Raw genomic sequence first — 24,188 nt, 5'->3', positions numbered from 1 at the left:
TGCTGCACAGCTGTTGGACCATGTGTGACTTTTTTTTCTTTGTCGGACATTTGTTTCTTTTCAACCAGTGCTCATGGGTTGGTTTTCTGTTGGGGTGTCTTACAGAAAAACTGGAAGAATGCCGCTTTGATATTCCTTATCACACTAAAACCTTGCCAGTTTAATTCTAATAGTACTAAGCTAGAAAGAACCTACATCAAGCAAATAGTTATTGTTTGTGAAATATCTTTTTTCATCTTTCTATCTGGTCTATTTTCTTGCAACCTTTGTGTTTTCTTTTCAGTTGGCATATATAATATGCATCAGGCCAATAAAAAATAGGAGCTATGGGACGCAGATGGCACCCAGTCCAGATTTCTGCCACGCCTAACTTTTTTTTTTTTTTTTACAAAGATCTATGGCACAGGAAAGAATGGGATGAAAACAAAGAACTTAAAGACATTTCTTGTTTATTGAATTCATGTAATTGTATGCATTAAGAGTGTCTTTTATAGTCGACTATTGGATTCAGAGGAGTCTCATTCGACTGTCAACCTTGCATTTGAGTCGTATGAAATTGTCATGTGATCAAGATTGTACCATTCTGACTACATGGGCGTGCCCACAGTTGCTGCTGAGCGTGCATTTTTTACATACAATGGCTTTTTTTTGTATACATGGCCTATTTTGATACAAAATAAGCCTAATTTGTGTTAATAAAAAATTGAAAATGACGTGTGTGTTATACTATAAACAGGAGACCTACACTCAATATGCATGAATAAAATCACCTGCTGCAGTTGCACAATCCAAAGAAGAGGTGAGCGCGAGGACGACTTTCAGAGTCGACGGATTTATTGGCTCATAACGGCTGCTAAAAAAAATCATCCAAAGTGTGGAAGTATTTTGAAAAGTTTAAACATGACCCCAAGAAAGTAAAGTGCAACTTGTGTCAGCAGCTTGCCACACCATAACAACCAACATGGTGTATCATTTAAAAAGGTAAAGCTGTTAAGCCTTCATTCATTTTTTTATCCCGATTTAAGAATTTAATCCAAAAAATTGGGCTGCTAACCGAGAGTTTTGGCAAGTTGTTGTTTTTCCAGCCATGTTGTTCCTATTTCATGTGCACTTTTCTTTTACTTGCTGAAAGTGACGGTGTTTCAGTTTTGTTCATCTTGCTTTCTGTGTCACTAATTGTACGTTTTGTTTGTGTTTTAGTCTTTTTCTTTGAGGTGGAAAAAGTTGCAAATGAGATCTGGTTTTTTTGCAGGACTCCCCGATAAACAACATTCGTTAGCGATTAGTTGACTATGGACAAAATCTTACAAATCAGATTCAACAATAAAAATCCTTAGTCGACGACATCCCTATTGTGTGTCAATATCTAATTTTGTTCCAGCAGGCCTTTGAGGCTGTAAAAAGTCAAATGAATCACTCAGTATTCAGAGAAATTAGGTCGATATTAACACAAAAAAAAACACTAGTAGCTAAATGAAATGAAATTATCAGTGAAATTAGTTGAGGTTCATCATGTAGGCCAGGGGTGGCCAAAGTGCGGCCCGGGGGGCATTTGCAGCCCGCAGCTGTGATTTTATCGGCCGGCAGCACAGTCTAAAAATTTCATTTAACAAGGAAACTTAAAAACAAAAACACCAGCAGCAGCAAAAATGGGAAAATCAATCAAAAGTCAAAATATTATGAAAAGAGTTGTAATCCGGCAAGGAAAAAAAGCCATAATCTCACAAGAATAAATTAATAGTACGAGGAAAAATGTCATTTTAGCAGCATGAAGCTGAAATATTAAAGACATTTTTATTTAAAGTAAAAAACAATGAATAAAGTTCTACATTTTGGAAACTTACTTTAGGGGGAAAACTTATAACATGGGAATAAAGTCAAAATATTAGAAGAAAATATACAAGAAGAAAGTTGAAATATTTGAAATTATACCAAAAAAAAAATTAACAGCAGAAATTTTACCAGCGTAAAAAGCAAAATATTAAGAGAAAAAAGTTTTCTAATGAGAAAAATAGTTGCAATTTTATTAAAATAAACTTGTAAAATGAGGAGAAATATCATTTTAGTAACAACATTCAAATAAAGAAGAAGTACATTATTGTTTTAAAAGATATAACGTTCTAATTATGGGGAGAAAATTTACAAGACGAAAGTTGAAATGAAATAGTTGGAAAATTTGAAAAAGACCCAGCAGAGTCATAATCTAATGAAGATCAAAAGTCGCAATTTTACAATAAACTCATGTTTTTATTGAAAAAAGTCAGTTTTAGGAGCATTTCACCTATGTTACAAAGCTGAAATGCAGTTTTTTCTTGAGCTATGTATAAAGTCTCAGCATATCTCTATTTGTTGTTTTACAAAATATCGACGTGGCCCTTGCATCCTTCCATTTTTCAGTGCCTGGCCCTCGCTGGAAAAAGTTTGGACACCCCCGATGTAGGCTAAGCAACTAAATTACGTGCATGTTACATGATGCAGCATGTGGAGGGAGAACTATAATAATGAAACGTTAGCGTCGACTGCTGGACAGTAAAGGTATTGCAGAGAGACGTCAGGAAAATGGCATTTTGTTTATTATTTTTACATTATCGTTACTCTTGAAAATTTTGGTAATGTTTTTCATAGTTTTTGACATATGATGTCTACGTATTGGCACTAAAAACGATTAGTATTTCATGTTGTCATTATTTTTGAGAACATGTTTTATTCGAACAAAGCTTCCCCAAAACAAACATTAAATGAAAGTTTGTTCTTCCTCATTCCTTTATATCCAGTTTAAGTCGATGCTATCGTAAAAAATATATATATTTTGGTTGGTTTGGGGCTCAGGGAGGAACCCAATCCCACATTTTTAACAGAGCTAAGAACACGTTTTGAAAATAATAACCAAACATAGGAACAAATAAAAAGGAAAAAGCACAAAAGGCTCAAATTTTAGTATATTTTTGTCCAAAAATCTGACTCGGCTAGTCATGGGTTAAGACACAGAGAACTAGGGAGGAGTCACTCGTTTTCACAGAAATGAAACTCATCGTGAAAATGTACTTTGCACAAAAACGACACACAAATCGACAGGTGAAGTGAAAAGTGAAGGTAAGGCCCAAATATACACACTTGATAATGCACGACGTATTTAAATATTCCTCACGCTTCACAAATTCATAAGTGTACAGGAAAATACAACCTGCTTGTTGTAAATGTAAAGTTTGAAGTGAGTCTGTCACCAGCAAGCAGCTAACAGACAAAACATGTCTGTAGATTCTCACTCGTCCAGGTCGTGGTAGGCGGCAAAAGGTCCAATGGAGGCAAGTGGACTCTTCTTGTTTGCTGAAGACATTTAGTCCTTAATTCAGAAGGCTTCTTCAGTTCTTTAGTTCAGTTCAGTTCACCTATTGTCTGCTTGCGACATCTCTCCCCCAAAGAATAGTGCTTGTGAATATTCTCATTCAAAAATAGTCTTATTCCACGGGAAGAGTGGCCACTCCCGAGCTGTTTTGCCACCAGCCGTATGCAGGACGGGCACCAGCCACGCCCGGCGGCACCAACAACCGTCCTGTGACCCCCCCCCAGGGGACGTACAGACCAAATAACCCCACACTGCACAAGTCTTTATGATTAAGCTTGAAAGGTCTTCAACAAACAAGAGTCCAGTTGCCTCAATATAACAAAAAATTGTTATATTTGAGTTACTTTCATATCAAAGTGAGCCTTTCTGTTGTTTGTGTCTTTGTGCAGACATGGCCACAGCCAGCAGTTTCCTGTCTGAAGACCAGTTCCTGTGCTCCATCTGCCTGGACGTGTTTACCGAGCCTATTTCGACACCATGCGGCCACAACTTCTGCCAGGAATGTATCGGCAGGCACTGGGGGGACAAAGAGCAGTGTCAGTGCCCCATGTGCAACAAGAAGTTCAGCAGAGGCCTCAAACTGAATGTCAACACTGGCTTCAAGGAGATTGTGGAGAACTTTAAGGCCCATCGAGCCCTACCACTCAAACCAGATGAGGTGCCATGCGACCGTTGCCTTGGCATCAAATTCAAAGCCATAAAGACCTGTTTGGTGTGCTTGGAGTCTTACTGTGGAACTCACCTGGAGCCTCACCAGAGAGATGCTGCCTTAATGAGTCACAAGCTGACTCATCCTGTGAAGAATCTCTCAGATAAGATATGCAAGAAACATAACAGCTTTCGTGACTCTTTCTGCAGAAATGACCTAGCTCATTTCTGTGCACGTTGTGCAGAACACTGGGGACACGACACAGTGTCTTTGGAGGACGAGTATCAGCAGCAGAAGGCTGGTCTGCAGAAGCAAAAGGCCGACATGGAGAAGATGATGCTTGAGCGAGAGAAGAAGGTACGGGAGATGGAGGAATACGTCGAGAGCAGGCGGATTGACAAGGAAGACGCAAGAACAAAATGCGTTCACACCTTTTCTATTTTAGTAGCTTCCATTGAGATGCAGCTGGCTAAGCTGGGTCAGGCCATTGAAGGCAAGCACAAAGCAGCTGAGCGACAAGCTGAAATGTTGGTTAAAGAGCTCAAAGAAGAAATAGGTCAACTCCAGACGACCAGCACCAAACTGGAGCGCCTCTTGTATATCGAAGATCACTTTGAGCTCATTAGGAGTGCCCGGTCCTTCTCATCTTCCACTCTACACACCAAGAACTGGTCTGAAGTCAGCATCATGAGTCAGCACAGTGTGGATGCAGTGAGAATGGCTCTGAATCAGCTGGAAGACACGATAAGCAAAGAGATGGAAGAGGCTGCTGAAAGCTTCAGGACATGTTGTGGAAAGATTCTTCATGAAGAACCAATGAACAAACCAGAACAGCCGATCACCGATCTGGCAAGTGTCCCTGAAGGCCACAGGTTGGAAATAATCCGTCAGCAGTATGCAGTGGACATGATCTATGACCCTTCCTCTCAAAGTGACATGCTGATATATTCAGAGGATTTAAAACAAGTGGGGACTTATGACATTGTGCAGCTCTCAAATGGACCGAAACAATTGTGCAATTATGCCTTTGTGCTGGGAAATAAGGGCTTTTCCAAAGGAAGATTCTACTTTGAGGTTCAGGCCGCAAAGAAGACCGACTGGGACGTAGGAGTAGCCAGACAGTCATTGCACCAGATCCAGAAGTTCACTGATAAATTCTGGAGCAACACCTGGCTCCTCAGATTGAGAAATAAGAAGAATCTGAAGGCTCTACACAACAGTCCTGTCCGACTGCGTTTCAAAAGCAAACCTGAGCGAATCGGAGTGTTTGTAGATTACGAGGAGGGACTGGTGTCCTTCTACGATGTGGACACCGTGACTCTCATCTACTCTTTCATCGGTTGTGCTTTTAATGAGAGAATTTTCCCATACTTCAGCCCCTGCCCGCATAACGAGGGCTCAAACGAGGCCCCTCTGGTGCTCACGTATTCCTTACCTGATCCAAACAGGAAACTGAAGCCACCAATCACCAAAACACAGCAGCGACCTGACGATGACTTTTATAATTGCTATGTGATTGGCATTCTGTTAGTCATGTTCATTGGCTCCATAATGAAAGACAGTTTTGGTTATGCATAAGTTCAGGAAGAAATACGTACTTTGTTCAGTGGATTTTTAAAGATTCTGTTGAATTAAATGTAAAACCATCAACTGATAAACTAATTCTTACAATTGAAGAGCATGTAATTGAGAATACACACATACTATTTTTTTTTTTAATCTCTTTGGAAACACTTAGGAAGTGTGTGTGTATAAGTAAGTATATAAGTTAGGGATGGGCACAATCACATCATTTATCAATCATTTGTGGTTGATTGTGTCAAACTGTTGATTCATTGTGTCTGGAAGGAATTTAGGCAAAAAGGAGTGCACCACTTGACTGCTGAGGCGCCGTTGATTCAGTCTCATCTATCTGTGGTCTAAAGAAAAGCGACAAGATGTTAGCCACAGGAAGTTGAGCAACATTCATAAAGACATATGCTACACTAGCTAACTCTTCCAGAAGGCATTATTATGTTCTTGAGATTTTGTATGCGATTAAGTTGATCGTGAACGTTTAGTTGAATGTCCATTATTGTTATGTATTTTAAGAAATAAAGTTTGTATATGTGTGGCCTTCCAAAAAATATGTCCTTACAATGTCAGCAATAACATACCTGTAACTTTCAGATCACTGCTGCTTCACAGCTATATTCATATACACCACTAGAGGGCAGCGTCTACTCACACTGCAGTCCATACCATTAGGTACAGTACATACGTCAAAACGAATAGTAATACTGTACAATAGTATAGTATAGCTATAATACAATAGTTGTCTAACCATTAGGTTATTTCGAATATGATAACCGTAACATCCAGTTGAAATCCAGTTGCTTTCCTTAAAATACGAGTACCAACAATAAAAAATACAAATATAATTTGTCTGACTCTTACATAGAACCGAAAAACTTTTGGACAAACTACCCACTCAGATTGTAGACACAAACAATCTTAATTTTCCGTAAATGTTTTTTTTTTTTTAATCCGTTTTTATCCGGTCTTCTCTGTATTGCGTCACCCCCTCTGCAACCGTTGTTTTCCTGTTTTACAGTCCTTCAAAATAAAGCCGGAAGCAGTTCAGTGTAACTTGTAACACCATAAAATCATGGCATTGCTGTCTACTTGAACACTTTTCACTTTTCTGTTTTGCAGCAGCCTGGACTTTTACTTGAAATCGATGCCGTATTTCCCAAATATACAGCAAACATTATTTGCTGTATATGTTTACATTTGTTTAAATAAGAATGTGTTGATAAAAATCATGGCATTATAACCTTGACATAAAGCAGTGGTTCTCCATTATTTTCTGCCATGCCCCCACTGGGGGAGAGAAATGTTTTCGCGCCCTCCGCCGATTTGAAACGCTATTGACAAACTGGTAACATCCATTTATTTATCTGTACTGTACAGACTGAACTGGAAGCTGAAGCTAGCGAAATGGAGAGCAGTGAAGCATATTCAAGAGTCAAGTTGCATGCTGAGTACAACAAATGCATACATGTTGGCAGGTCTGCACTAATACTGAAAGTCCGCCCTGCCTCTCACGTCCAAACCCCAAAAAGGGGTGCCCTCCTCACTATTTGATAAGCACTGAAAGGGATATTTACAATAATGTTTTGGTTGACATTGTCAGACAGCTACAATTATTTTATACACACAAAACATCAATGTATGCTATTGTTTATTGTTGTAGTTGTAGTTTGCAGTGGTGTACAACTGTAGTGCATCATAGGCTTACCGTTTCTATTTTTGTATTTGTTATATTTTTATTCATACAGTATTAGTACAATGCAGACTGATGATATATAATACCAAATCACGAGTAAAAATAATGTAATGGGTTCTTCCTTGGCCTATGTACCAAATATTTGCAAATAGGTGTGTCAGTTGGTTGTGTATTTACCCTTTTACCAGGTTAGAATAACAAAAATATCATTACCATTTATTCAAATATAACAAATAACATATGTAGAGACCGTAATACAGCTGTGAGCAGATGTGTTGACATTTCCCTGCTCAGTCAAAAGCTATATTGATGAGCTGGTTTTTCCTTGAGTGCTGCTTTAAGTAGCTCCCCTAGGGACTAACGGGGCTTTCCACTGTGACCTCACGAGTACGCTCCAGGAGTACAGGTCAAAGTGTCACCACCCACCACCAGTGAGGCTCAGAGGGTTGAAGTTGATGTGAAGTGATGTGAAATTCTGTACTGTCCATGTCTTCACAAGGGAGTAAATCTATACAATTATAAGCAGTCAAATACAACATAGGCTACCCCCCATTTGAGAACCAGTGCTGTATGTCATGCTTATGATGAGGTGTAATGAAAGACACATACTTACCATGATAGCTGGTAATTTTACAAACTAATCAAGGCTTTGTATACAGTAGGCCACTCTACTCAATCAATCACCAATAATTGACTGATATTGGCTGATATTTGCGTTTAATTTGTTACTCACTTACCAACGTATTGGTGGGCTTTCCAACGACGTAGTGGTATGAGTTAGCTTTAGGGCTATGCATGTCTATTTATGTACAGTGGAACCTTGGTTAGCATCCGCCCCAGTTAGCATTATTGGGTTAAAGGGATAGTTGGGATTTTTTGACATGAAGTTGTTTGACATCCCCATAAGCAGTGTACTACATCAACGGAGACATACCCCCACTTGGTCCTCTAAGTCCAGTTCTGGTCAGAACGTAGTTCCAGGTAGTCGCTGGGGTCAAGCAAGCGTCTTTGTCATATACACAAGAATGGACAGGCGACCCTGCGCAGGAATACGGCGGAGACAAATATAACGCCACGCAATTTGGAGGTCTTGGGTTTTGAGGAGGCATTTCTGTGGCGCAGATGTATTACTCTTCTGAACGCATATTGACTACCTGGAACTACGTTCTTCGTCACCGAAATCCGACCATAACTGGACTTAGGAGACCGAGTGTGGGGGGGTAAGCCACTGCTGATGGGGATGCCATGCAACTTCATGTCAAAAAATCCAAACTATCCCTTTAACAAAAAATTCAGGCCACAATTTTGCCTCGGTTTGCGTACATTCCCCAGTTAGTACAATATGGCGCATGTCTTTAAAAACAAAAGTGATCTAGGAATTAGCAAATATATTATATATTCTTTGCTGTATTTACTAGTATTATGATATTTTGAGTCTCATAACAAGCTTGTGATGCTCAAAACTAGTATTTTTCCCCTCAGAAGTAGCATTTTAACCTTCAATGCACCGCATGCCACTGGTTCAATTATTCTTGACTTCCACTGATGCTGTCAGTGTTTTCCAGAACATAGGAAGTCCTTGTAGATGTTTCCTGGCAAAGTGTTTTTTTTTATGGAGCCCCTAAATTATATATAATACTCTGCATAAAATGGCTGTAAATCCTAAACAGTGAATGTCACATTTTTGTCGAACCTTTCAAATAAAAGCAGAGTCTACACATAAGATCATGGTTGTTTTATTTCAGATCCATTGTGGTGGTGTATAAAAGCGAATTCATAAAAACACTGTCAAATACGTCTGGAGCTAACAGCATGCAGTCAGGATAAAGACTTTATCTACTCTTATTTAGTCATGGATACCATTTAAGAGATTAACACTAAGATACAAAAATACATTTATTTTTTTAAACAATGATTTTTGCAGACAGAAGAGAAAAAGAATACCACAAAACATTACAGTAAATCTACCCACTTACAGTTGTATATTTGATGCCAAAAAAAGAAAAAGATTCAACTCTACAGCAAGTATTTACCAAAACCCCCCCCCCCCAAAAAAACCCTCTTGTCATTTACACTAGGACCTAACAATTGCATGTATTACAAGAAACAAGGGAGATGATTTCAGGCAGGTGTGAGAAATGGCACCAAGTCCCAATAATGACCTCTGATCAAAGGTTAAGCCCTTTTTTTAGAGCCAGGTCGTGGAGCACAGCCCAGTTATTTAAAAAATGCATCCCTTACTTGGAAACTGTCCACTGCAAGCTATCATTTGAACCCTTCCAGTGATATAAACTATTACAACAAGTGTTAAGGTTTTAAGGCACACCTGAAACTCTGTTTTCACAGCCGTGGTCTTCAAATGAAGCTTTTTGTCACAATTCAATGGTATAACAACAGTACTTTCAAGAATGTACTTGGAGTTCAGTTTATCGGCGCTAATCCTTTCTGGGTCCATAATAATTACAAAGTATTCTCTAACTGATCTCCAAAGGAGGAGAGCGTCTTTGTCTCCTAAGGTTTAAGTGCTTTAATTCTAAAAAGAATAATAGACTCTAATTTGTGCACAACAGCTTCCACGTGTCGTCAAGCATAAATCTGACCTATAAGAACTATTATATACAACAAAAGTGGACGGATTAAGTGTTCACTGAAGTTTGGAGTTGATGCAACTCATGTTAAAAAGTTGTTGGATGAGCACTGGTCGCGCTATCCAACTCAAATGAACATATTTGCATTGACAAACAGGCACTCGCTTATGGCTGACCTATCACTTCATGCCACCGTAGGCCAGCTCTGAAGGCTGCCACACCGTGTTGTCCCGTGGGCAGTTATTGTGGCATGCACAGGTCAGGATCACCATGACTGGCCTCTTGCTGGTTTTACTGCCTGGACACGTGAACTCCACCAAGGCAGTCTTGGTTCTGTGGGGGGTGCAGCAGCGTCCATCCGTGCAGGAGCCACAGTAGCGAGGCTTGTAGGTGTGCACACTGGTGCAGTTCTTATAGGAAAGGTGGACGGCTGTGTTGCTCCTCACCATCCTCTGGCATTTACTGCCTCTCTGCAAACACAAAAGTAAAGATGATTATTTCGGGTTCATTTAGGAAGAGAAGCAATAACCTGTCTTACATTTGTCAGTGTGAGAGCTGTCTGGGCCTGCTGGTCCTCACAGGGTCTGACCATGCACAGGCGGATCTGCTTCACCAACTCACAATGGCGATTCTTGTTGGTAACCCTGGTGGACACTCCCATGCCGCAGGTTTGAGAACAAGCCCCCCATTCCGTTGTCTGTTCAATACAGTTCAGACTGGGGTCCCAGGAATCAAAGCTCACAGTTTCCTCTTGACGAAAGGCTGCAGGAGCACAAAGGAGAACATCATCAAAATGAGCCCGTCACCAGAAAATAACAGAAATACTCCAAGTTATAGGAGCAGAATATTAAACTACATGGCGATCCATCGTGTCCCTGCTTACCATTTCCGCTTGAGGTCATAACACTATCTTTGCTCTGTCTTCCTTCATTCCTACCTCTTCCTTTGACAGGTCAGAGCTAAGTAAATAACCTTTCAACCTTGTGTGTCTCGCACTAGTGTGACAGCAGGAATGTGTGTTTTTTTCCCCAAGTCTGGGAACTCTATCTGTATCATCCGCTCTGGAAACACGACACAACATTAGGTACACCTGTCCACCATCTCATGAGAAGAACGGACAATTGTGCCTTTAAAAATATATGATATGATACAAATGGTCAGGACTGTTTTGTTGGTTGCAATGTTATAGAATGATCTTATTTCTAAATGCATGCATTACAACACAAACCAAAAATGACTCCCTGTAGCTGTGGACGTGCTAACCATTACTCCACCGTGCTGCCCATAATTAATATTCTGTCCACAAAAGTGTGAAAAACATCAGAAAAATGTTGTTTTTTTGGTAATTTATGCATAATCACTCATGAACTTGTATTATATTACATTATTTTCTTAGTAAAACAAGCACTGTTGATACAGCTAATTAGGTATACCTACAAAAAAAAAATGATTATGTGCTTCCCTCACCTGCCATAGCAAAGCCCCCCAGTGCACTGGCTTCTGCCTGGGACTCACACACCCACTTCTCGCAGCACTCCCCAGGGACCTGCACCCTCCTTGGCATAGGGCAGTCAGGACCAGGCAGCATGACGTCCACATTACAGCGCGGTATACAAGCGATCTGCCCGTCACGGCACAAGCACTGGTGCTTGCAGCTGGGGAAGAAGGTCTCGCCGTTCTTGTAGACCACCCCGTCCAGAAGACATACGTGTCCTTCTTGAACTAGAGAAACCATGATGGAATCAGACATGTTCCCTTATGTTGTACTTGTTAAGTACCTTACTACTCTACAAAATGACTCACCCACACATACACCAGTCTTCTTGTGGTCATCGGAGGCGTAGTCGCACTGCAGACCTTTACGTGTGTCACAGGGGTTCATTTCCGAACACACCTGACCTTTCTGGCGAGCGCACACGAGGCAGCAGGCACAGTCGTCGAGAATGAGGGGCACACCGGGGGGACACATCGGGGGCTCCTCTGCGCACTGGCATCTTCGAGGACAAGCTTGGGACCAGGCTAACGTGAACACCTGTTTGGAACATACATGAACGCGTGGAAAGATTTCATCAGTCTGACTTCATATATAACAGAAGACGGAAATATGAAAATAACAATTTTATTCACGTGTTTCGAGTAAGACGCTTTCAAAACAATCTTTGTGCAACTTCTTCAGCTTTGAGCAAGGAACAATATTTGGTAACTTAAGTTGAAGTGGACAATACAAAGCCAGAAACGGCAAAGAAAGACCATAATAATGCAAATTTGAAATGAAATGTAATGAAAAAATATATATTAGAAACTTACCTGTGCTGTAAAGCAGAAGAGATAAAGCACTCTATCACAAAAAAAGGCCATCCTCTCAACACCCAAATATGAATAATCAACTAAATATCTTCAGTGCTGAAGCTGCCTTGAGTCCTTGGATTCAGGGTTGACGTTTCCCTCTTCTGTCCGTCTCTCTCTAGTTTGTGCTGTAGCAGAAGGTTGTAATCTCTTTGTCGTTGTGCCTCAGGCCCGAGGAGAGCAGGACCTTATATAGCGGCGGAGCTGTCCTGCTGCGGTCCAGCTGCCACCAAGACAACCAATAGCGAGGAATGTTAGTGAGAACGCCCGGCGAGTTTGAGGATGTCATGTTTTTATTGTCACATGCTGCCAAGAAAGATGTCACACACGGGAATATTTGTACTCCCAAATCCAAACAGGGATGGAAAATACTCTTTTACTGTACTGCATTAAATTTCGCGCTGTGTCATAGTAACTACTAAGCAAGCAATGATTAGCAGTAAAAATGCTGGCTAAAAAGCATAAAGCTAGAAACAGTATAAATAAAAAATGATGAGCAGTCAGAAAGAATGGCTAAATATATATACAAATAGACTGTATATATTTACACAGTGTGTTTCTCACCTCATGTCTCTTGTTTTCCTTCGATCACGACTCCAAAATAAGCCACAAGGGAGCCAACAAAAGTTGCAAGTGCCAGCATTTGATAAAGTAGGTGAGAAATGCTATTGAATCAATGAAAAGTTCCTTTATCCCTTTCATTCATCATGTACTTATAGGCATTTCCAATTGTTGTATGCATGTCAAATATAAAATACTATAATTGTAATTCTATAAAAACATGTTTTGGGTTAAGCATTTTTGGCTTTCTGGAACTGATTAATTGGATTTATGTTATTTCTTATGGGAAACATTTTTTGGGTTACCACCCGTTTACCGTTAGAGTCAGACCTTCTGGAATACGTTAATGACGCTAACCAAGGTTCCAAAGTATACTGATTATACATATGGAGGTCAGTCAAAATGTGCTGGCTAAAATATAGATCATTAAAATATACTGTCCATATATACTATTTAGTAATCAAAAATTGCTGGCTGAAACATAGATACATTAAATATATATAAAGATACTGATCAGCTCTGAGTACATGCTGGCTAAAAATATTGATACATGGACTCAAGGAATAAGTACTCAGCCACAGATGGGCTTTGGGGGCAAAATGCCACAGGATTTGAATGAAGGGCAACAGTAGTTTTTGCTTTTGTTTAGTTATTTTATATTGCTCTATTTAGGGATGGATACCGGTACTTTTATAGGCACTGTCTGAATTCCATCTGTCTACTACTACCGACCATCGGCTCACGTAATATCAAAAGGTACCATGGTTCGGAACGTATTGTAACATCGCTGGGAGCTCTTCCTGCTTCCCGGGATGCTTTGCTGGGAACTTCCTGCTTGCCCAGCATGCTTTGCTGGACTGCTTAGTTGTAAATATTTAATGTTATGTATATTATGTAAGTTGTTGGTGGCCATTCCATGTAGTATTTGTAGCTTCTCTATGTGTCTGCTTATCTGTTGATGTGAAGCTTGCTGTACAGTGCTCATCGCTTTGATCTGTTTGTCTACACCATGGCTATGGTTAGTGTTATTTGTAGTTAACCCCTTTCCTTCGTAGTGTGTGCCAAGCTAATTGCATGTTCTGTCCTGACTCCTGCCTGCCCAAATAAAGACCAATTTCTTTTCAACCAGCTGTAGCGCCTCTGAAAGTCTCTTGGCTGACGTGAGGTTGCCACAATATACAGTATTCACAAGAGAAAACTAAACCAATGGGAGGGAGTAAATGTTTATGCCAAGGGGACAAAGCAGAGCTACAAAAGGTAAAGTAAACCATATTTTTAAGTATATGGATGCAATAAAAACCTACCTGCAATCAATATCAGAATGTTCTAGAAGAAGACATTTTTAATACGCGACATGACGCCCGAAAAACAATCTACCCTGGTGGGTAGAGTAGTATCACACAGCCTTTTTTTTAAACACCAAAACTTCATTCTGATGTTTCATTCTGATTATAATCACTATCAACAAATTAAAGGCAAAATCACAAAACCATTCAAGGTTCTTAAGAAATTTCAAGTAAAACGTAATACTGGGCCTATATTTACTTGGTATCACTTGTACAATCGATACAAAAATTTCCAGGATTGCCCAACTCTACTTTCCATCTAGCCACAGTATACACGGTATTTTATATATATTGCCACATTCTGGTATGTGAAAGAGAATGTGCTCCTCAAATACAGTTTGTCTACGCAAGTTGAAGAATGTGGACCTTGACTGTGTGGTTGTGTTTGCAGACTGTGCTGCCTCATTAATTCTCCACCGGGCTTCTTAAAGCACAACCTGAGACAAATGAGGCTGCCAACAGTTAGAGTCTCTTGCCTTCACTTTTTCGTTGGCTCAATTCAAGTTGAACCACATCACAAAACACTCACTGTATAATAGCTTAAAAATACTGTACTTTAAACGATATAGTCATGATTTTCTTCTGATACAGTATGCATCCCGCATTTCTTTTTTTTTTTTGTGAGTGTTTACATTTAATGCAATTTACTGCAATTTTTCCTACGGTCTCTATGACAAGTTACTGTTTGGAAATGACAAACACCTTAAATAATTAAAAACATGGACTCCTCCAATAAAAATATGTGCAAAGTCAATGAAAAGCCAATCAGTTACAGCAGCAGCTTTCAAAGTGTATGGCAGGTCTACCCTGAGGGGTGCCAGAAAACGCTGAAGTTTGGGAAAAATAAGGAAAAACTAACTTCAGTGATGTTTAAAGGCAAAGCCAATTCATTTTATTTGCAACAGTTAAACAAAAACAAAATATCCTCCAGAAAGTCAGTTTTCCGATGAGTCCACACACACGTTGCGTTCTCAGGGGAGGCTCACTGTGCCGCACTTTGAAAAACCCAGAATTACAGTATTTTCTTTTTTTCAGTTTGACCATAAAATGTTAATGCTTTTATATATATCAATCAAAGCTTCTTTGTATGGAAATATTGCACCACTTTACGTGTTCATGACCAAAATCTCCTTACTTACTAAACTTTTTATTTCCTGACACACTTAAACACTGACACACCACTTGTTGTAAATATAACTTACTTATACAGCCAATACATTTTAAATGGAAAACACTCCACTTGCTTGGTGTTCATGGCTTTCACTCATCACTCTCTCATTTACACCAGGGGTTCTTAACCTTTTCACCTCAGGGCCTAACTTCTCCAGAGGTGCCCAGGGCCCATTCAGATATTAACACCAAACCGGCAATTTTAGTCTTGATTTGGTTTGTATTCAATAACTAACTATTCTATAACAATAACTATTCAATAATTGTATTCTAATCTACAGTTTGACAAGCCTTAGCCTTGTCAAATATATTATCACTGGAACATAAATCAGCACATGTATGCAACAGGCTATCGATTCCTGGAACTGATCAAGCTTCTAAAAGAACAAGAACAATGTTTTCCTAAACAGATAAACTGTCAATAAAATGTAAGTAATGTGCAAACGAAAATACAGCCTTACAGTCTGCCAATTGATTTCAAACTTTCTTCAGCAGTTTTATTTTTGCACATCAGAACCAGAAATTGCTCATGTATGTGACAAATGAACAATAAGAGTGCCAACTAAATGTTATTATCTCTTATAACTCCCTTTCTATGTTCCCCTCTTAACAAACTTATCCATAATTTATGCTCCAGATTTGATGTTGCCTTCATTTGCTTGTTTGAGCGTGCAAGCATTTATTTATTATTTTGTACATTGATGTTTAAAAACCCCCCCAACAAATTCTACATTGTTCAATGGGCCAAGAAAAAGACGAGCTACCAGCCGCAAATGGCCTCTGGGCAGCACTTTGGACACCCCTGCTTTTAAGGCAACAGAGCCTTTTGGTTTGTGTCATGAGAAATGGCCGTCAGGTAACCAAACCATCAGGTAATTCATTTTCAAAAAATGCTGCTTGTATTGACGGACAACAATGGATGCACATGAAGAAGCAGCGGCAGATGTGATGGTAATTCCTGAATGTTTTGAGGCATTGACTGAATTGAAGTAAACTCCACATTGCATTTTCTAGGAATGGCAGCTGCTGGAGGCAATTATACAGGGAGCACTCTGATTCGCTGAGAGCTTGACAGTCCACCTACATGCAGATTGCTGTGGCAACTCGAAACTGAAAGCGCAAATGCTACCTAGAGAGCAGCGTAACATACATGCATTCAAAAATGCATGCACAGTATGAAAAACGTACATGTTGGCAGGTCCGTAACTCAACGTCTTCAAAATAGATATTTTCTGAGGGCGCTTGCGGTGCCTTAGTTAAGAATCACAGGTATACACGTAAACATCCCTCGGTCAGAGAAGCGACCAACAATTTGGAGTCATAATACTATGCATTCAAATATAACTAGCGTTAGTAGCTAAAATGGGCCAAATCACTATCATGAGCTGAGATAAAAACTGTTAAGTGTTAAAAAAAAACGCTAAAAAAAGTGTCCTGGCTGGTCCGCTAATATTACCGGACCACTAAAGCAGGACTGAAATGCTACTACAAGCCACTGTAGTATGAATCTTCGGACATTATTTTGTATTAAATACTGTACAATGAAATTCCAAAAGGTATTTCTTTTTTCTCTCTGTCAACAAAAACTAAATGCCAATACATCTTAAAAACGGATATGTATAAAGCCTTATTTGCTGTCCTGGTTCAGTTTGTGTGTGATATCAGATTGAGGTGGGAAGTACGCACATTCATACTATCTGTGAAATATCTGAGCTGAAGGCACTCAGGGGGAGCATATGGAAGAAAAACAAAAATGTCGTAATGTGAGGATGAGGAGAGAGAAATAGACTGATGACTTAACACTGTCTGACCCTCCAGAGGAAGTGTGAGTACGTTGCACCATATGTCATGCTCAAATACAGCCTGTCCAGTGGGAGGAAATGTTTGACCGCCACTTTAAAATGGGGTTTGACACTGTCTTTTCCAAACAAAGTCACTTCCACCGTGATCATAGCTTCGACTGCCAGGTGCTGTCGGAACCTGCTGTAGGGGTTCATGTACTTTGTCAAGGTGGTCGGCCCACACAGAGAATACCGCCCAGAAGTTGGACAGCCTGACATCATGTCACCATGCAACAAAACCATCATGGCTGTGTGGGTCAGTTGTTGGAAGAACTAGCAGCTTCCCTGCAATTCCTCTCGCTCGTAACACAGAGATGATTTTCTCATGTTTTCACACTCTCATATTGCACATTTTGGCAACCGAAATACTGCTAACACTTGATGATGATGCACCACAAATTAGGTTCAACTTGAAATGTGTGCACGTTATGTGTTTTTACTTATGGAAAATTTGAACATGATGCCACATCTGACCAACAGTGCATTTAGTACTGTGGCCGTCAGCGGGGACTTTTTTTTTTTTTTTTGGAACCAAGAACTGACAGCCAATAAAGGTTTTAAATGTTGGTTGTTGGAATGTTGGAGCACAGGCATCATTACCACTGCGGCATTCAGGAGCTTAGAGAAAGGGGGGAAAAAAAATCGAACATACTGTACATACTGTATACACTACTGGAAGCAGTGCATCCAAGAGATATTCGACTAAATGAAGACTGTTAGGAATAAAACCAGCGTCACCGTGTGGCGCGACAGAGTCATTAGTGATGCGCCATGCAGGTACGCCTTAAGATTACCACAATACCAATTCTATCAATAAATATATAAGTCTCCTTATCTCCGGATACACAGACACCAATATGCCGGACTTACATTACTCGTAGTAACTTTGAATCCGTTACTAACTTCCACCGGTGATTGGCAGTACACCGGTGCTTGTAAAGTTGGCGCTCAGCCAGATGTGACAAGCATAAATATAATGTTTCAGTGATTAAAGATTCAGACAACTCCAAACATCTACACCACATCATCTGAAGCAGTTCACAATCAATATGTATCTAATAACATGAAAACATATAAAACATTTTAAGGAAAATGCATCTACTCATCAGAGATGTCAATTTCCTCCTCCTCAGTCAGCTACTGTGGGCGTAACTTATGTTGAACAGTTTTGTTCTGATCAACCAGTCACAACTGAGGGCCTGCAAGCTGACCGTGAGAGGCAAATCAGAAGTCTGATTTGTTAAAAAAAAAGGGTGTGTTCGTGACAGGGGCCAACTCTGCTGATTTTGAAGGCCCCAGGTAAAGATTACATTGATACGGTAACACACAGAAGCTGAAATCTGATTGGACAAAAAAAAAAAAATCCAACATAAACATAAACTTCTGGAAGCACTGCAGCCAAGAAACACACTACGAAATGAAGATTATAGACTGTTGGGAATAAATACGCTGCTCAAAAAAAGGGGAACACTCAATTCACACTCAGTCCAAAGTTCATTATTCAAACTGTCCACTTAGGAATCATTTTCACAATCTGTTGAGCAAATGGAATAGACAACAGGTGGTGTGTTTTTCCACTTCAATTTTGAGCGTGACTCCAAACCCAGACGTCCATGGGTTAGTAAATTTGATTCCTTTGATAATTTTTGTTTGATTTTGTTGCCAGCACATTCAATGTAAATGTAAAGACAAAAGTATTTAATAAGAATATTTCATTAATTCTGATCTAGGATGTGTTATTTTAGTGTTCCCTTTATTTTTTGAGCAGTGTATATGCAGTATAATATTTAATGGAACAAATACTACAATTTAAGTTTGAAATGTAGGTCAGTTAGGCCAGCAGAGAAGGCTTTGCTGGCCCTGACTGCACGCCACTGCTAAAACACTTTTAAACTGTCTAAACTCTGAGTGTTCTGACAAGTTTGAAGATTTTGTTTAAAGAAACATTTCAGCCCTGGAGGCTGCCACGTTGCATTGCAATGGCATCAACAGCTACATTGAAATATTAGTTTCTAGTCTCCTAGTCTCTAGCTTAGTCAACTTGACATAATTATTCATTTAAAGCCAATTTTTTAAAAGTAATTATTCTTAATTAAGACAAAGTTTAGAACTAATGAATGAGTGTGTACATGTCTTGACGGCTCAAAGTCTCAACACCTGACAACCATATGGACAAGTCAAGGATCCAAACCTTTCCCACCCAAAGTGCAAATTCAGCTTTATGAATGTGACCGTAGGGAAATGATGTCATTTCACACATGACTTTTTGTTTGTAAAAGGAGATCAGCGAATCCAAAATGTCGCTGAAGTGAAAAGAGTTGCTTTATAGCATGAAGTTGTACATTTAATGGCTTCTGTCGCCACATGGTGTGGACTGTTGCGGCAGATGCTCCCAGCTCAAGTCAGGCAATAACTGAGGAACCGTTCCAGATCTATTCCATTTTCTTGTACATGTGTTTGTAATAAATGATTGTCTTTAGTTTATATGACATTGCCCAAAGAATGCACCTATACGTATGATGTGTTGAACAAGACAGGAGTTTGCCGGCCACAAGGCTTTGACACCATGGGAGGCCACCACAAATCTCTCATTCGTGGTTTATTTTCTGTATCCATGAGCTGAGATGGTGGACTCAAGGCTGTGATCTTTTTGTGGGTGGCAGTGGATGGACTGAAAATGTAGTGATTACTATTAAGGTGTTTTTGAACTGTATTTTGGATTGGGTTGCAGGAAAAAAAAATTTGATTCACACTAACATGCAATGTAATTTGTAAATGGCATTTTTTTTAATCTTATTAAAAGAGCTGCATCCCAAATGCTGTCATTTTAGTCAAGCAGACCAGCTGCACTGTCATTGGCATGACGGCCGACACTTCCGCCTCGCTCTCCCTGTTCCCACTAGCCTCGCTGCTCTGGGCGAGTTGGCTTTGCTGCCCTGGTTTTACCCTCTGATGGCCAACGGCACTCGTGAGGCTATCATCAGCTTGTGGGGGAGCGATCGTATTAACTAATTAACTTTTTATTTTTATTTCATCTTTATTTTACCAGGTAAGATCAATTGAGAACAGCTTCTCATTTACAATGATGGCCCGCCAAAAGGCTCCATCCATCCATCCATCCCCTATGCCGCTTGTCCTCACTGGGTATGCTGGAGCCTATCCCAGTTGATTGTGGGCGAGAGGCGGGGTACATCCTGGACTGGTCGCCACTTAATCGCAGGGCACATACAGACAAACAACCATTCACTCTCACGTTCATACCTATGGACAATTGAGAGTCGTCAATTAACCTAACATGCATGTTTTTGGAATGTGGGAGGAAACCGGGGTACCCGGAGAAAAGTGTATTTATTTGCGTGTGTATGCTGATAGATCCCAACAACAACCGTAAATTGTGGTGTATAAGCCACACCCACTAAATTTAGAGGAAAAAACAGATTTGTACATATATAAGCCTCACTGGATTATAAGCCGCAAGTGGCCATGTCATAAAATGGGATCTTTAGTGCACAGGAATATGTTACACAGAAATATTTGTTGAACTTTTAATTTTAAAAATGTTTTCTTTTCCAAACAGTGGTGCAACACAGCTATTTAAATAGTTCAGAACTGTACACGGCTAGTTGAACAGTGCCGAATAGTGCATGTAACACAGATAACAGTAGCCAAACAGAAAAGTCATTCATCGCCGTCCTCTTGGGAACTAAAACCACGAAAGTCTTCCTCTTCCATGTCAGAACTAAACAGTGTCATAATTCCTTCGTCACACACATTGTCTGTCTCTCTCGCTCTCTCTTTCGGTGTGTTCTCTGTTCTGCGTGTGTTCTGTGTCCTCTGCTTCATCTGGCAGTAGTCCCAGCCAGAGAGTTGATGTTTTTTCTGCTCCACTCTGTAAGGATCCACCGACAGACTTGTGCAAAAGTTGTGCAGTTCCTTCTCTGACAGCTAAATCCCTCTCCTTTAACTTGAAAGTGGAATCATATCCATTTCTTTGTGTATTTTCTGTGATGGAAGATTGTGACTACCGGGTTGTCACTCCGTATGTGCACAACGCGACTACATTCCGGTACAGTAGGTGGCGGTATGCAGCTAAACGTTGGTTGCAACCCACGATAAACAAAAAGAAGAAGAAGAAGACCACGCCTACATGGGGTGCATATTTTAAACTTTATTTAACTCCAAGAGAGCACGGCATTTTATGTTTTATTTTATTTGTTTTATTGTATCTGTATTTCTATTTATTGATGTATAGTATACGTGAGTGGATATGACGTGTACGCCTGTGGCGCTACGTACTTTGTGTAAATTTTACATAGGGTCACTTGGGCAATTGCTGGATAGTAAACACTATATCCACTGGCGTTATTGCTCTGGACTTCATAAGAACCACAGTACAATGGGACCAGTGATACCTTGGTCCACCTTTGAGTCATCATAGTGCGTGTAGCCCCCTGTGGATGCAGGTATGTGTTAACAACGCGATCGCTGCACAAATTCCAATACACCCCCTCTTTTTTTGTTTTCATTCAACATAACAGGCTTTGCAATCTTGGCGGTATATTTATGGTGTTTATTGAAAAATCCAAATCCAACAATGTTTTACATTTGATTTTAGTATAAATTGTGCTTGTTGTTGCTTACTGTAAACTGGAGTGTGTGCATACCCGGCTCAGCTCAACTAGAGTGACAGGGTTAGCAAACACAGAGAAAGTGGCTTCTCTGCGTTTTGTGAAGTATAGCGCGAGGCGGAGGTCTGTGTTCTTCGAGTGCTTGTCTAGTCTGTTTGTTTGTTTGTTTGCGTTCAAAATAACTTGAAAAGCGGAGTTGAAGAGCGGAGTTACGATGCATACAAACGAGAAAAAAAGGCTTTTTAGCGCATAAGTTTGACAGTACTTATTGTATGTCTTGGAGAGCAGTCATCTTTCCTGCAACGCTCCATCCATCTGTATCCATCTGATAACATAACTAGTTAGCCAACGTGCATCTTGTGCGGGTGAGACGTCATCGCGCGTCAACACGAGAGTTGCCGATGTGAACAAAGAAAAGTTGTAGGAGACTGGTAGATTTATATACAGATTTCCCCAAAAATTGGACTCTAGTTTGATTGACTTTGTGTGGACTTATATCAGGATTAAATTCTCCCCCTGGCTTTGTCTTCTTCATTTGTGAATTGAATGTCGTTAGCGGCAGTGCCATGACACTCCACAGAGACTGGCGTTTGAGAACCTAAACGATTTTATGTGAGTCGATGCCTGGTACTACCGACGGAATTCGGACGGTGATGACGGATATACATACACAATTTACAGCATAAGAGGACACAGAGTTCGGTAATAACATTAATTGCAGGGCAGTGCGTTACATTACAATGCTAGTAATACAAAAATATGGGTATTTTCAGTGATTATCCTACACCCTGTGGCAGGGCTCCAGACTAACTTTTTTTTACTAGGAGCACGGTGGCCCCTAATGTGAGCGCAAACAGAAAATGTAGGGGCTTGCAAAGAAAATATTCACATTTCCTCTCAGTTTCACTGTATTACTGATAAATACTTGATAAATGACCGTCTTTTCTAACCACCCTGTTCCTGTCCCCAGCTTCTGGAAGGCCTCTTTGGTGGCATCATATACACCTTAAAATGAAGTCACATCATGTGATTTCAGCCATCATAACATGTCATGTTATGCACAATTATTTATTACTCCTCCAATATTTACTGTACACCAGAAACTGCCAGCCTCTCATCACACCTACAGTAACAGCTTAATCGTTATCATTATCATCATATGTTGAACTCAAACATAGTTCTATTTAAAACAAGGGCTCCCATCCACCAGACTGTGGAGAAATTTCAGAAGCGATGATAAAAAAAAAAGATCTGTCCTGCTTAAGCAGGACAGTATAAACAGTATTGATTCAGTGTCCAGTCACAGTAGCACAGGTGTATCCAACTTCCAGCATTATTGAAGCTACTTGGACAAACAGAACGGAGAGGTGAGCTATTTGTGTTTTATGTGGGGGGCAACATTTGAAATGTACTTTATTTACAAAGCACATCAATACATCACATAATACAGGCATCATATCTGAACTGAACAGTTAGAATAAATATTAAGAGTTGAAGCAAATATTCTTTGGTGAGCTACTCAACATCAGCTAGCGAACTACCTTTTAGCTCATAAGCTACCTGTTGGAGATGCCTGTGATAGCGTCACTAGCTTAAAGCTGGATACACTACATGTTTATGTTAAACTGTTAAACTGTAGTTGTGTGTTTTGAAGACAAAGACATAATTATGATGATAACAAGAGAGTAAGGTTGTTAAGTGGCACTAAAAAAGTAAGTTAGCACGTACCACATGAACGTGTTTCCCCATGGGACAAAAACGAGCTCTGAACTACCACATTGCTTTTATGTTTTAAAGACAAAATGTCGTGCTGGTAAAAAAAAAAAAAAAGTCACATTTGGAGTCTGTGGACCAGAGGCTAGGTGGAAAACTAGCTAGCTAGGCGGAAAGTGTGTAAACAAAGATGCCAGAAAAGTCGAACGGCAATGAGACAAGCTGTTGTCAATTGACTCCGCATTTTACAGACTATTTTTCATCCTCACGGTAATGAGGGACAAAGTGCGTCCCTTGTCAACTCAATACGTGACGTACTTTTATCTGGTCGCACAGATGAAAATCTGACCGTTTAGCCACAGTCTGGAGCCCTGCCCTGTGACCCATGTGTTTAAGTAGTTGTGTTTGAGGAAATGTTATGCAACTCGTACACACTGGATGCCATACATAATCAACATGAAGAGCAAACAGTGCACGAGATGTAGAAGACACTTTTTAAAAGTACAGTGTAAATAGTTTTTGAAAAGTGCCAAATTTGCCCTGGTTTCCCTCTCCTGATGGGATTTGTGGTGACCTTCAGCTTGAACCACCCTCTTAATAATGACACTTCCATATGTTAATCTCTTATGAATGACCACTCTGGTTTTCCTTTCCGGTTCTGACAGGACACCCTGTTGAGGTCTCACAGTAGGTCAGGTTGCAACCATGCTTGGACGGCCATGAAGATGTTTG

At 40.1% G+C, this 24,188-nt stretch overlaps 2 protein-coding genes across 8 annotated transcripts in view; one reads left to right on the top strand and one right to left on the bottom strand.

The window, feature by feature from the left end:
- LOC129184667 (probable E3 ubiquitin-protein ligase TRIML1) overlaps positions 1-6,140 on the top strand; it is an 80,532-nt gene extending 74,392 nt beyond the window's left edge. For 6 of the 7 annotated variants that reach the window (XM_054780806.1, XM_054780803.1, XM_054780804.1 and 3 more), the window contains one exon: positions 3,736-6,140. In XM_054780806.1, coding sequence (XP_054636781.1) covers positions 3,738-5,573 — 1,836 coding nt within the window. In that variant the 5' untranslated portion in view covers positions 3,736-3,737 and the 3' untranslated portion in view covers positions 5,574-6,140. Of the gene's footprint in view, positions 1-2,950; positions 3,094-3,735 lie in introns of those variants that run through there. The other variant, XM_054780798.1, reaches the window with a different exon arrangement.
- A 3,270-nt stretch (positions 6,141-9,410) lies between these two features.
- LOC129185192 (CCN family member 3-like) lies at positions 9,411-12,209 on the bottom strand. The gene is made up of 5 exons (XM_054781967.1): positions 12,159-12,209; positions 11,655-11,883; positions 11,319-11,573; positions 10,390-10,613; positions 9,411-10,321 (listed from the first exon to the last, which is right to left on the bottom strand). Exons 1-5 carry the CDS (start codon positions 12,207-12,209, stop codon positions 10,031-10,033), a joined length of 1,050 nt encoding a protein of 349 aa, XP_054637942.1. The 3' UTR covers positions 9,411-10,030.
- Positions 12,210-24,188: the final 11,979 nt, after the last annotated feature.

This window comes from Dunckerocampus dactyliophorus, chromosome 7, assembly GCF_027744805.1.
Source record: "Dunckerocampus dactyliophorus isolate RoL2022-P2 chromosome 7, RoL_Ddac_1.1, whole genome shotgun sequence".
In the NCBI taxonomy this organism is placed as follows: domain Eukaryota; kingdom Metazoa; phylum Chordata; class Actinopteri; order Syngnathiformes; family Syngnathidae; genus Dunckerocampus; species Dunckerocampus dactyliophorus.
Note: the sequence above shows the minus strand (reverse complement) of the source record. Positions and strands in the feature narration are given on the sequence as shown.